Source organism: Tinamus guttatus, unplaced genomic scaffold (assembly GCF_059628265.1).
Source record: "Tinamus guttatus ecotype Peru unplaced genomic scaffold, ASM5962826v1 Tinamus_guttatus_pri_ptg000125l, whole genome shotgun sequence".
NCBI lineage: Eukaryota > Metazoa > Chordata > Aves > Tinamiformes > Tinamidae > Tinamus > Tinamus guttatus.
In genome coordinates, this window is record NW_028288659.1 from 2,527,825 (window position 1) to 2,542,243 (window position 14,419).

The window sequence follows — 14,419 nt, forward strand, 5'->3', positions numbered from 1 at the left end:
GGCTTGGTCATGAGGTATGTGGTGATTTACATCAAACTTGAAGGGTGCAGAAGATTTTCTCCTCTCTAGCTTCTTCAAACTCGTTTACCTTGGAAGCTGAGGTTTTTTAGAGGCACCGATGGTAGCAAAGTGGGCACATTCACTCCTTTCCCCCTGCATCACAGAATGGTTGAGGTTGGAAGGGACCTCTGCAGAACATCTAGTGCAATCTCCCTGCTCAAGCAGGGCCACCTGAAGCACGTTGCCCAGGATTGGGCCCAGGCAGCTTTTGAATATCTGTGAGGAGGGAGTCTCCACAACTTCTCGCAGCAACGTGTGCCAGTGCTCAGTCACCCTCACAGTAAAAAAGTTTTTTTCTCATGTTCAGATGGAACTTCCTATGGTTCAATTTGTGTCCCTTGCATCCCACCCCATCCTCTGTCTGTCCCCATCCTCTTCACACCCTACCTTCAGAAACTTCAGCACATTGATAGGATCCTTTCTTAGTCTCAGTCTGGGAAGCACTCTCAGCCTTTCCTCTCTAGGGGGGTGTTCCAGTCCCCTCATGACCTTGTAGCCTGTGTGGACTCCTTCCAGGGGCCCCATGTCCCTCTTGGGTTGGGGAGCCCAGGCCTGGATGCAGTTCCCCATATGTAGCCTCACCAGGGCTGAGCAGAGGGAGGGAAGCACCCCCTACCTCCCTCAACCTCCTGCTGGCAACGCTCTGCCTCGTGCAAACTGGACGTGGATCTCCTTCCCCTCTCCTTCCCCTCAAAAGCTAGAACATATCATATGCAGGTTACTTGCATGGTATTATTAAATGGGGAGTCAACATAGTGTAGAAAACAGCCAAACCTAGTGACTATTTCCTATGTATTTATTAGTGATATATTTATCAGCTGAAAATCCTGCTACTCTTTTTTTTTTTTTTTCCCTCTCTCCTACCCTCCATAGCTCTTGATAAGCCTTGGCAATATGGATGTTCCTTTTTTTTTGAATTTTGCTTAAAACTTCCTGATACTTTTTACTGCTTTCTACCTGGAAGAAGTCTCGTACTAACTTTTGAAATACTTTGTAAGTTAAATAGAAAAAAAATGAATACTGAAAAAAATGAAATACTTTGTAAGTTAAATCTCTTATTGGATTATGAGGTAAACAGAAGTGTTATTTAATAGATCTTCAGGTTTGAACTGAAATTTGAAGTGAATTGGTTATAACTAGGTGAATGGATTCCTGCCCTTGGCTTGCCTTTTCTTATACTAAAATGCCAAATACATTAAATGGCATTAAGGTAGGGGCACTGGTATTGAAACATAAAATAGGAATTAATCTATCCATAGAGATGGTTAAGCTAATGAAGTATACCTTACAGCACACCACTGCTTTCTTCTAAACTTGGGGAAAACAACTGCAGACTGTATAATACTTTGACATGTGAGTTTTGTTAGATATCTGAGAATGTAGAATAAGTATTAATATCTTTCCTGATTATTTTGAATCCCTTCCTCACAAGGGAATAAGACTTCTATATTTGTGAGGACCTCAAATAGGCGGTCTAGTATGTTAAACATTGCCTTTCTACATCTTTCTATAAAATGTTTTCTCCCCCTTTCTCTGCAGAGTTCTGATGATAATAACCACGATAATGAACCGCCTCAAGAAGATGAAGGGTTTATGGGTATGTCACCTCTTCTACAAGCACACCATGCTATGGAGAGAATGGAAGAATTCGTGTGCAAGGTAAGAGCGTGTAAAAACCAGAAATGAAAAGCTGCCCATGCAATTTCCTTGCTTAGGAAGTTCAGATGACCAGCAGACTATATAACTTGTAGCCCCTGCAGTGCTCGTGTGGGGAAGCGCGTGGAATAGGCATCTCTCGTAGTAACCACTGACCTTACAGCTTTGGGAGATTACAGTCAGCTGTAAAAGAATAGACTGTAAAGCATGGAGCAACAGGGGTTACGAACTGAAGCAGAAACTCTAAAGCTGATCGTGCATCTGATAAGCGTCTGAGAGGCACCAGTGGCTAGAAGGCAGCATAAATGATTTGTGCCTCTAGCGTTTCTGGTTGAAGGCACTTTCATTTACAAGGCCACTTTTTCCCAGGCGGCTTCAGACTTGCTCACATTTTGCTTTCGCAGCACCATTTGCGTGCACTGTAGGATTAGCTTCAGTTATTACTGAAATGGGGGTGGAGGGAGGTTCTATAAAAAGTTTATTTGAATAAATCCATTGCTAATTTTGTAAATATTGCTGACCTTGGGTCAGTTTTTGCTATGCTTTGATGTCGTGGTCTATGTTGGTCTCTCGCCCTTCTTTTTGGCGAGGGAGTTTTGCCCCTTCATTCAATTGGTGCTCATGGCTTTGTGAGCTACTGCTTGATTTTTACAGAGGAGTTCTAGGTATTAGGGCTTCTTCTGTGGTGTTTTTTTCCCTATGAATTCTTCTCCATTTTAGGTGTTTGCAGGGTGCATTATGTAAAACAAATTTTCTCTTGCTGGTCAAAATTCAGATATATTTTCATGAAGTAAACAAGTTAATTCTTTTGTTGGGTATATTTTTGGTTTGGGAGCATCCTGTCTTCAGCTGGGATGGTAATTCTGCTTAGTTTTGTTAATCTTCTGGGAAATATTGAGCAGAACTGACTAAAAACACTGTGGCCTCTTGATGTTGAAACTGAAATAAGAATGCAGTCTCTAAACTTAGTGTTGCAGGATTCTTCAGGCTGGCTCCTGTATTACTAGCCAGACGGCAAATCCGAGGAACATTGCAGAAACCACCCCGGTACATAAAGCATTCTCTGATGCCCCTCTGCTTCTGAAGCCCAACTGAAGATTACATGTATCTTCTGTCACTGAAGCAGTGCTGAGCACAGCTGTGCACACTTTTTCATTTGGAATCAGCTGCATACGTGTGCATTCGTTCTCTCTCTCTCTCCTTTAAGAAGAAATCCAGCAAAACTGGGAGAGTCTTGGATCTGTTGCTTTAACTAATTTTGCAATTACTTGTTCTTGGAATGTGGGAGTCTTTTTTTTTTTTTTTTTTCCATTCCTTCTCCAACCTGGATAAGACTGGGGACACTTCTCACTGGATTCTCTTGTCCATTCATGCTTTCTAGCCTAAATTATTGCTCATAGGTAGGCTAGGTATAGGCTACTTTCTTCGATTAAATGAAAGGGGAGATCTGTGAAAATATATACAGCAGAATGTGCAATCCTTCATTAGATTAGATGTTTTCCCTTCATTAAGCAGGAAAAAGTCCGATAACTTTCCCATTTAAATGAGATGTTGAAGTATTTTTTTCGGTGCAGCTCAAATCCATAATGAAACACTGAGTTGAATCAGGAAGAATGACCTGACTTCATATTTCAGGTGTAAAGGCTTTTTACAGAAATGTTGCATTGACCTATTTCTCTCTTCACTGCACTCACTTGTTAACTTATCAGTTCTACTAATTTGAGTTGTCTCATTTTTGCCATACTCAATGGAGCTCGACTGTCTGCATTTAACCAAACCCTTCTTAACCTCCAGGTGTGGGAGGGCCGATGGAGAGTCATTCCTCACGATGTTCTGCCCGACTGGCTGAAGGATAACGACTACTTGTTGCATGGGCACAGACCACCCATGCCTTCCTTCCGGGCTTGTTTCAAGAGCATCTTCAGAATACACACAGAGACTGGTAACATCTGGACGCATCTTCTAGGTATTTCCAATTTGCTTTAATGGTTATAGGTCTCACTGTGCTTTTTGAGAGCAAGATAGGAAGGAGTAGAAGGTAGTGAGCATTACCCTTCCATTAGTAACCTGTTAGAGAAACCTGAAATTATCTTCTGTAGAGGCTGAATGAGGCTTTGTGACATTCAACATTATGGTTAATAAAATACAAATAGATAGTCTCTCTTCCAAAGTGCTGTTGATGTTTACTGAATGCACATTTTTGGCCACAGGTACACACCTATCTTGCAACTTGTTTAAATGCTTTTTCAGCCTACAAGTAACTTTGAAAAGAGGTTTCTTTGAGCTTCAAAAAAAGACCTATGTCCTACTGCTTTTGCATTTTGCAATAAGTATCTTGCAAAATAAGTAAAAATACAGACTCCATGTGGGTCTGTATTGCTTCAGTCTGACCCAGAAATGTGGTTGCCTAAATGAGGCAAAGCAGTGCTTTGAATGCCATTAATTGTCATGCAATTGCAGTGTTTAGAACTGCCATACTCTTTTTTTTTTCTTTTGAGGTGGGGGAAAGGAAGCTTTCAGCTTGCATGAACTTGACACGTTTCTACCTTATTGTTATTCAGGATGTGTGTTCTTCCTGTGTCTGGGAATCTTCTACATGTTCCGGCCAAACATGTCCTTTGTAGCACCTGTGCAGGAGAAAGTGGTGGTTGGATTGTTCTTTCTGGGAGCCATCCTTTGCCTCTCTTTCTCATGGCTCTTCCACACCGTTTATTGCCACTCAGAAGGTGTTTCTCGGCTCTTCTCCAAGTAAGTGTCTAGGGGACAGGGTAGCTCACATCGGAAACACTTGGGAAGACAGAGCTGGGACTCTGGCCTGGAGCCACAGTGTGCGAGTTCTTCACTATGTGATTGCACGTCTGGTGGAACAGAACTGCATGAAGATTCAGTGCAGCTTTTCTGGTCATTGTTTGTTGCAGCAAGGTTGTTTTTGTGCTGCTATTTTAGTCATGAAACTTTTTTTTTACCACTGTTTGGCAGGCATGTGCATATATATTACTGCTGTAAGTAATATACCTACAGCTTAGTTACAGGGCTTTGAATTATTAATGTGACTGTCACTTCTGTCATTTCAAATTATTTTGGGTAACTTCAAGTCTTAACTTTTATTACATAAGACAGCTTCAGCACGTGTTTCAAGATGTCCTTTTTCCAGTCTTAAAATTTTAAGTTTTTTGTTCTTGTTGTTGTTGTCATTGTTTTACCAAGCATTCTGCTTTGGATAGATGCTATATACCTTCTATTTATACCTTGTATTTCCCAAGACTACTAAACCTAGGTTTGTGAAACCTGCAAGACCATTTCCAAAATAACTCAGGAATTAAAATCCTCTACTGAAGACTTAGCTTCATCTTTTCTTGCAGGAGCATTTTGCCATGGAGTGGCAAAAAAAGCAGTGGCTGTAAGATTTTTTTTTTAATTCATTGGTGTCTAGGAAAAACAGCTCTGCTGAAAAATTGTGATGTTATTCCCCAGTGGTCACTTAAGATGATGCCTTCCTAACACATACTTGTCAGACACAAAAGTGTTTTTGTTGGCTGTTCTCTCATAACATGCTGTGTGCCTTTTGTGTGCTCAAGCACCATATCCTCATCCAAAGGTTAATCTGAGGTTCCTTCAAATGGTCTGGATCTAAAGGCTGCTATATATTCTTGCTGATGACTGTCCTAAACGGCCTTACCATCAAGGCCTATCAAGGTAATGCATTGCTGTAGTAAGGAATTGGCTGAAAGCTGCAGTCGGGGAATAAGTTTTGATAGTGAGAATAACTTCATTTTGCAGATAAACAGGCCCTTGCTGTAAGTACCAGACAAGTGTTGGCATGAAAACTTCTCAAGTTTCATATTTTAAATCAAATTGATTTTTTTTATTCCACTCTAGGCTGGATTATTCTGGCATTGCACTTCTCATTATGGGCAGCTTTGTACCGTGGCTGTACTACTCCTTCTATTGCAACCCACAGCCTTGCTTCATCTACTTGATTGTGATTTGTGTCCTGGGCATTGCAGCCATAATTGTCTCACAGTGGGACATGTTTGCAACCCCTCAATACCGGGGTGTAAGGGCAGGTAAGACCTGAAGTTAATTGTTTTGCTTCTTGACTGTCTTCCATCCTTCCTATTTATCATCTGAAAAGACAGTGTGGGGGAGAGTGCATAATCTTACAGATCATTTTGGATTCAAGAACAATTCTTGGTTTGGGAGCTCGATGGGTGTTCTTTGAGCATTGATTATAGCCTCCTGGATGCACACACAAATAACCACTAGCACAAGTCCTGGATGCTCATTTCTGAAACAGTCAGTGGCACATGTAATAGGAAAGATAGTACAAGGTATTTCTGGCACTATTGAGCAAATATGCTCTCTAGAAAAGTGCCTGGTTTGCTTGGTGTATTTTTACTTGGTGTTGCTGAGACATTAGCAAATCATCTGAGTGATTGAATTAATCTGAATATGTCTAAAGAAAATACATGTTTGAGACAGAGCCCAACTTTTATACTCACACGATCAAAGGTCCCAAAATAAATTTTGCTCAAATCTAAATGAATAAACCATATTCTCATATAGGGCAGGTGAGCCTGAGATGCCACTCTTGTTTCTGGTGATTGCTTGTGCGCTATAATGGTAAATCTCCTTGTTACTCCTTGTTGGCTTGATCCTGAGGGGTTATGGTAAAGCGTGACATAGTTTGTGTATTCTCAGTGCCCTCTACAGTCCAAGAACTGTAACTAGTTCTATGTATATCAAAGCCGGCCCATACAGTCATCAGAGGAAATATTTCAGTGTCTGCAGGAATGTTTAATCAAGTAACTTATAGTATATCAAGGAACTCTGTATTTTTTAGCCTACTTTCCATTAAAACTATCCTGAGGACTTCCAGTGTCAACAGTTGTGACCTTTCTGCTACTTTGGCAAACACTGAGCCCTTCATTGATTTATTTTGTTCTTTTTTGTCCTTTTATTGACACTGTGTTCAAACCTGACTCTCCCACTTTTTTTTTTTCTTTTTTAACCTCCTAGGAGTATTTCTAGGTCTGGGTCTTAGTGGGGTTATCCCCACCCTGCACTTTGTCATCTCTGAGGGGCTCCTGAAGGCAGCCACCATGGGGCAGATAGGCTGGCTGGCGCTCATGGCCTGCCTGTACATCACCGGTGCCGCGCTGTACGCCGCCCGCATCCCGGAGAGGTTCTTCCCTGGCAAGTGCGATATCTGGGTGAGTGCACAACGTGAGCGGCTTTTGGAGCAGACCAGCAGGTTTGGGTGTCTTCTTGCCCATGTTGAACCGCTCCATGAGAGCCCAGGTCTTCAATGGCCCAACAGCCCTGTGGCTTCTCCAGGGCCAGATGATGCGTGTCCCCCCTCGGTGACCCACACCTGAGGTAGCCGCCGGCGCGCAGACTCACCTCGGCGCGCGTATGCGGCAACCTCGTAGGCGGGAGCCTTTACTGAGGGCTCCGCAACATTGCGTGTCCAGGATCTTAGGTGTGTCACCTCAAGAAGCAAAAGCCTGTGGCTGCTTCTAGTGTCTTTCTCTAGGATCCTTGCTGTCTGGCTCCTCATCTTGTGTGTCCAGTGAAAATACTGGCTGGAGCCTAGTGAAGGATCTCTGGCCCTGAAGAAGGGCAAGTAGGGGGTGGGTGAGTGTGGGTGAAGAAAAGGGTTGTGAGGATTGGGTAGAGGGATATGTAGGGAACGTGGGGAAAGAAATAGCAAGGAATGAGGCTGAAGTTTAGAGGGGATTGGGTTTTTGGGAAACATGTCAGTGTGTACTACTTCCATTAGAGCAGCTTAAGGCACCTATAAAAGACTTAAAACGGGGATGATGCCTGGGCTGAGTGGCTTGTGCACAGCACCAGTTTGCCAAGTGAGGAGGTACCAGAGGCATTATTATTCAAATGGTCTAACCAAACCCTGTTATGATATTGAGAGGCTCCAAAAGCAGTGCTGTGCCTCCATCTCTTTGTCCAAGCTTCCCATGGAGCCTGCACTGCACACGTACAGAGCTTATTCAAGCTCATTATCCATATTGGTGTCCCTCAAACAAGGGTATGCTTTGTCATGTAGCTCCTCATATTCCCCTAGAATATAATCACTGGCATCCTGAGCTTTCATTCAGAACATCTGGTTCTTTCAGGGTTTTAATATAACATCATGTTGTCTTTCTGCTCTGTCTCCTTGTGGCAGAGAAATAAAGTAATGTTTTGAAAATCTACTTGATAAAACTCATGCCTGTGACCAGAGCAGAGTTCCTGCCCTTCACTGTGTGACGTAGCCCCTCTAATCATAAACTGCCAGTGAGTGTTGTACCCAGTGGCTGTGGAGGGACTCACTTAAGAAGTTTGCTTTTTAAGGCTTCTGGCCAAAGCTCTAAAATTTTGTGTCTCACCAAAGATAGGCTGTAGCACTTGTGTAGCGTTTGTTGATTGATCAGGTGATTATGTTGACCGTGGAAAGGCTTGTGTGGTGAATTTGCTTCCTTTTGCTAATGATAAGAGAGGGATAGGCTTAATACATGGCTTAAATAACCTTGCAGCTTGCAACTTGAGGTGCTGCTATGTGTTACAGTATAATATACCTCAGTTGAATGTGTGGCTCTTGCGAGGAGGCAGGGCATCGTTAGACCCCAGAATTCCCCGGCTGAACGGCAGTGTTTTGTTTTTCGCAGTTCCACTCCCACCAGCTGTTCCACGTCTTTGTAGTGGCTGGTGCTTTCGTGCATTTCCACGGAGTGTCGAACCTCCAGGAGTTCCGTTTCACGGTCGGAGGAGGCTGCGCGGAGGAAGAGGGCATGCAGTAACACCAGCCTTCGGCCCACGAGCGTAACCAAAACAGCACCGCGAGCGCGGGCGAGGCACACTGGCTAGCAAAACGAATACCTAAGAAGAATCCAAGTTTCAGCTGATGGAGCATGGAGCTTCATGGGGGATTCTGACTAACCAAGATAAATTCTATACCTCAAGCAATGGAATGAATCAATTTGAAGACCAGGAAATTTTGAAGCCCTAATTTATTCTTGGGATCTACAGATTGAGCTACAGAGGACCCTTTCCAAATCGGCTTCTGTTCAATGCCATATTTATTTGTAGATGTTGGGAGGGATAGCTTAGCAGTTTCATTTTTTTCATTTTTTTTTAATCAAGGTTAAATTTATATCCTCTTGGAGGGTTTGGGATTTGATTTTAGATGCTCTTTTGGGAGAAAAAAAAAGAAATTGTAAATAAGATTTCTAACTTTCTGTTTAAATAAAATTTATATAAATGTTTTAAACAATGGGTGGGGGGAGAAAGGGTTTTTGTAAAGAATGCAACATCCAAGTACCACACACTGTTTCAATTTTGCACAAAATAAATAACTGCAGGAGGACCAGGTATAATTCCCAGGAGTGAGGTATGTTGTCCCTGCAGATGTTTCCCGGTGGCCAGCACGCCATGGACAATGTGGAGTCCCAGCAGCACTTGGAGTAGGTTCAGTAAGTGAGCACAGGGGTGTGAAGGATGGATTAACCTGTTGTTCCGGTCGCAGGGTTAACGAGTTTATTTGCTCAAGTAACTCACGGTGCAGCGGAGCCCTGCCAGGTGTGCGGGACAGCTGCCTTCCAAGCTCGCGTGGCCGGGATGGGTTTGGATAACGGAACCGGCAGAAGGTTGTTCTGGTTCTCACCGCATGAGCTGGAGCGCGATGGGATGGCGAACAGAGCGACTCCGTCGGTGCCCGTGTGCCCCCAGCGGCCCCGCTGAGCACGGGGCTGCCGTCTGGGGCCTGCCCGGCGCGCGGGAGCAGCGGCGGCGACGCGCTCGTCCACCAGAGCCGAGCGCGCGAAGGCAAACGGAGGCGGCCTGGAGAGGGACTGGAGGGAAGAAGCTGTGGGCTTGGAGGTGGCAGTTACTGCAGACCTCGGGCACATCACCTCATGTGTCAGGCTCCGTACGCCACGGGGGTGTGCAGGGTCTTCTTGGGAGAAATCCACGATTGGCCCAACGTGGTTCCTTTTTTTTTCCCCCCTTTTTTCTAGGTCTGCTTCCCATCTGTGCTTTAGCAGTGGGGTTGATGGTATTTCTTTAACTCTAGAAGTAGAGTTCAGCTGGATTGCTGTGGAGCAGGCACACCTCCCCTGTAAGGGGAGGCCTACCCCCTTCTCGTTTAATTGATGTAGCTCGATCCTTGGAGCCCAGTCAGAAGCCAGACCGAAGGAGAACCTTTGAAGTTGTTCAGTGAAACTTGAACGTTCTGTTTGTTATGGCACAGCCATTGCTTGCAGTGTTTCGCTGGAAATTCAGAGCAATTACCTCTCCTGCAGATGAGCTGAGCAGCTCATAAAACGCTCTGGTTCACAAAGCAGGTAAAGGTATGGGTGTTTTTGTGTGTTTTTTTTTTTTTCTTTTTTTTTTTCTTTTCTTTGACTCCTGCAAGTCCGTGTTTTCATCCTTCAAGGAAAAAAAATGTGGATTGCAAAGATCTTCCAGTACCCTGGATCTCGCTGAGCTTTTCAGGGAGTTACTTTGCCGAATGGAGTCAGATAGAAGCAGAATGCCCTCCTAGAATTTGCCGGATATTACGGCCTCACCTGGAGTGGAATCTGTTTAAGGCTGTTGAAAGCCAGGGCAGCTGCAGGAAGAGCTGCTGCGGCTGCAGCAGCGGCTCTGGGCTCGAGGGATGTGTTCTCAGCTGCATCGCTGCGCTGCAGGCCAGTAGGCCAGAAGCCCATCGAGAGTCTGTGTGGTACTGAAATGAAATAAAGAGCAGTATTAACTGGGTGCGAGGGCTCCTCAGCACTGGCATCCCTGACGGAGTTGTACAGAGCTGCCTGGCAGGAACTGCGCTGTTCTCTGTGCGAAGCATGGTACATATCAGAAGCAATGTTGCCCGTCAGGTATTCGGGATACCTCCGTATCGGTACCAGCAGAAGTGGCAGTTTCATCCTGGGTCGTCCCACTCGCTCCCTGCAGGGTGATTGTAACCTGGTCCCAACAGCACAGAACTATTACAAAAACACAGTACTCCACCTGCTGTTCTTAGCCCAGTCAGTCTCTCCGTTTGAGAAGTTTGTGTGTTCCAAGAAAAACAACCTAGCTGTGCACTTTTCTGTAGCTCTTGCTGAGAACTCTTCCCAGGTTGGCACCTGAATGCCTTACTCTCAGCAGTCAGAGGCTTGCTTGCTCTGTGTGCAGGTTATTGCCATAGAATAGTTAGGACCTACAGCTTCTTTCCTTCCCCATTAAATAGTGGCCTTGTTCAGTATATTTCTTTTTAAAAATTGCTTACTGTTGGAAGCAATGAAGCACATTCTGGGGTTTTGATGGTTGGGGACTCTGGTGATGGTTCCACATAAGATGGGATCTTATTAATTGCTGTATTCTTAATTTCTGCTAATAAAAGAACCAAATGGATCGTTGTCTAGCTTGGGTCTTTCTGTGCTGCGTGTGGCCTTTGAAAGAGTCGCTCTCGCTTTCCTCCTTCCCCGCTGCTTGCAGAGGTAGAGGCCTCCTCCTGGCCTGGAAACCAAACTGCTGCTCAGAGGCTTGGCTGGGTCGCACTGAACTAACACTTGCTCTCTGCGTCCTATGGCAGAAGCTCGTGGCTGGGAGATGCGTGCCTGAAAGGTTCGTGCTGCTCGTGGTGCCTTGTGGGTGTCTACAAGTCGAGTGAGTACTCGCGTGGTCTTGCCAGTAAGACTTCTGGAGCTGCTCAGCATATAAACACGGCAGGAGACAGAGGTGACCACGGACACTGCTGCCTCTAGTTACACTAATGATCCTGAGAGAACTTTGTTATCCCAAAGCCTGGACTTCTACTTGGTGCCTAGTGCAGCATCCTAAGAGTTCACCCACCACGCAGTTGCCATGAACCACGGGAAATGCTTGAGATGATGTTTACCCTTTCCTATGTCTGCTTGGTTTTGGTACCTATTGTATTTTTAAGTAACTTAAGGACTAAGGGGAATTAAAATTACTTTTAAGTTTCTTGCTGCATTTTGGAAAGCTTAGTGCTTTATGCTTTAGAATGAGGACCTGAAACTGAAGAGAAGTCCTCAGGGGTAAGTTTTTGTTGGAGAATCTCTCATTGACACCCGGGCCATAGGCTAGCTACAATTTGGAACGGTATCGACAGTGACGTTTTTAGTGGCTCAGATTTCCGGTTCTGGAACAGCCCCCTGTACTGCTGCAGGTTGGGTGCAAACGGGGCACAGGGCAGTACGTGCCTTGTGTCTGTCTGCTGTGGCAATCCTGGTGCCCAACCCGGCCTGGGAAAGGAACCCTGTGAATGCCGGAGCGGGGGGCAAGCAGGCCAGGGAAAGGAGCAGATCAGGCCGAGGAGCAGATGAGGGTGGAACGTGGCAGAAGGAGCACGAACGGGCTCTGACATCGTGATGGGTCTTTGAAAGGCAGGGATGAAGGCTGGGAGAGAGAGGCCATGAGGAGGAAAGGGAGTGGGGGGGATCGAGGCCCAGAAGAGTGAGAGCTGGTCAGGACAGAGGACAGGCCCTGGAGACGTGGCTGGCATCGCCTTTTAGATCCCTGAGTTTGGGAATCACTCTGGGCAGCCTCGACTCAAGTGACTGGTGCAAAGGCAGGAGTGCTCCCAGCACAGGACGTGCCCCGCTGCCCACGCGGGATTCCTCGTTCCTGTGTGCGGAGCTGGGGCGGGAGGGAGCTGTGCGGGGCTGGGCGGGCAGTGAGGTGCCCGGCGCGAGCCCTGTGCTCCTGTCTGCAGTCCTCAGCTGTCAGCAAGCGGCTGGGAGCCCCTGCGGCCAGGTAGGGCTAATCCTGCTGTTGCGTTAGTGCTCGCTGAGCGTGGCCGCCTGCACCTGCACAGCCTATCAGCCACCTGCCTCCGGATGCCCCGTCTGCAGGGACTTGGGAGCCCTCCAGCTGGAGCAGACGGCCTGTGACAGCAGTAGAGAGAATTTTGCTCTCATGCATGAAGTACAAAAAAACGCTGCCCCATTGGTTTGATTTTCAGAAATAAGAATGATGCTTAGAGGTTGCCCGGGCAACTACAACGCGTTTCTCCTAACTCTTCTGCATGTACTTGTGGCTATTTTCTCTCCCCCCGGAAACCCTTGTTCAGTTCATTACCAAGGGTGAGCTCGTCCTGATCATGGACTGGACAGCTGCAATAATGGTGATGTCTGAGGCCACTGCCCAACTTCTTGCAGGAGCTGGAGGCAGGTGAAGCCTGTGATGGGAAGGAGGAAATGGAGCTTGTTGTGGTTGAATCTGATGGCAGCTTCCTGCAAAACCGAGTTGTTCTGCCTCTGCCAAAGTCTTTGCCAAGCACTTTGCTTGAACCAGCCTTTCCTGCTGGTTGTTCCCTCTGTATTTGTCGCAAGTGCCCAAGTTTAAATTCTAGCGGATTTCCAGAGGTGCTGAGCGCCAGCTAATGTGTCTTTCCCTGGAATGATCAGCTCCGTGGAGAAGCCACATGTGGCCCTTTAGGAAAAGGGAACACCAGCCCCAACCTCCTGGCAGTGCCGAGCGTTTTGCACATGATCATCTTCCAGCAGGATCATCTAACAGCAATGCAGGAGGCGCCCGCGCGGAGACCTCCTGCCCAGCATCATCCGCACGGCGCGTAGGCCAACAGCTACGAAGGGCCCGCGGGGTAGCTCGTCCCTTGGCGGCACTGGCACCTTTGCCCACAGGGACTCGGCTCCTTGCGCAAGGAGGGCAGCGTGTGAACCAGCTGCTAGCGCAGTGCGGCCGCATGAGCACAGCGAGCAGCGCAGCTGCTTTATCGCAGCCTCTCCAGGGCTTCTCTCTGGCTGTCCCCTCCTCCAGTAATGTTTGTATTTTGGCGACAGCGATGTTACTACTTTTGAGCTCTGAGGTGTTTGCTATCATGTTGGTAGCATTGTTGGTAGCTTCGTCTCTGTTACAGAACAACTGGACAAAGAGGGTTTTTCTACAGCTGTCTGAAAAAGTTGTAAACAAGATGAGAGCATCATAGGGCTGGCCGTGTTCCCAGAACGATGATGCATTTCCCTAACAGAGGCAAATTACACCCAAAACAGATCCAATAGACATACATGTAATTTTTGTCTCTGTGCTGAGCCCTTGCTGTGTTCCTTGGAGTTCGCCTTAGCTTTGGCTGGAGCTGAGCTCGCATGGGCTGGCGAGGCCGGCACGGCCGAGCTCCCTGCTCCCGCGCGGCCGCGCTCATGTGCTCCAAGGGGCCGGCGCTGCCTGCGGCGCCGCTCCGGGCGCTCTGGCCACCGAACCCGCAGGGTCAGCTGGAGGAGAGGGAGAGTTGCCGCCAGGACTGCGGGGTGGCAGCGATTGCCCGGGAGCGAGAGGGAGGTGCCAGCCCTCCCGGGAGCAGCGGTGGCCACCACTGCCCTGCTGCTCCTCCCAGCAGCAGGGCCAGCCTGGTGCTGTCCCCAGCGCCCTCCTCGTCCCACGTGCCCCGTGCCAAGACAGCAGCAGCGGCTCCCGGCTGTACTTCTGGCTTGCTGGCCTTGCTGCGTTTGCTGGCAGCCCTCGTGCTGGTTTTTTGAAACAACCGTTTATGCCCTGTTTAGCCCTGGCCGCGGGAGTGACGCCAGAGCAGCCTGTTAATGTTGTTATTGCAGATGACTCATTTTCCTGCTGTGATGCGTCTTTCAAAGATGGGTAGTATGGGGAGAGGGGGAACACGACAGCCGGCTTCGTACGATGTTGCCAGCGCAGCCTGCTCTGAAGTGTTGGGGCTGGAGTCCGAAGCAAT

At 47.1% G+C, this 14,419-nt stretch overlaps 1 protein-coding gene across 1 annotated transcript in view; it reads left to right on the forward strand.

Moving 5' to 3' along the window:
• ADIPOR2 (adiponectin receptor 2) overlaps positions 1–8,820 on the forward strand; it is a 38,759-nt gene extending 29,939 nt beyond the window's left edge. The window contains exons 3-8 of the mRNA XM_088521568.1: positions 1,600–1,719; positions 3,511–3,682; positions 4,278–4,464; positions 5,596–5,783; positions 6,736–6,929; positions 8,382–8,820. Coding sequence (XP_088377694.1) covers positions 1,600–1,719; positions 3,511–3,682; positions 4,278–4,464; positions 5,596–5,783; positions 6,736–6,929; positions 8,382–8,513 — 993 coding nt within the window. The 3' untranslated portion in view covers positions 8,514–8,820. The remainder of the gene's footprint in view (positions 1–1,599; positions 1,720–3,510; positions 3,683–4,277; positions 4,465–5,595; positions 5,784–6,735; positions 6,930–8,381) is intronic.
• The last annotated feature ends 5,599 nt before the right edge of the window (positions 8,821–14,419 follow it).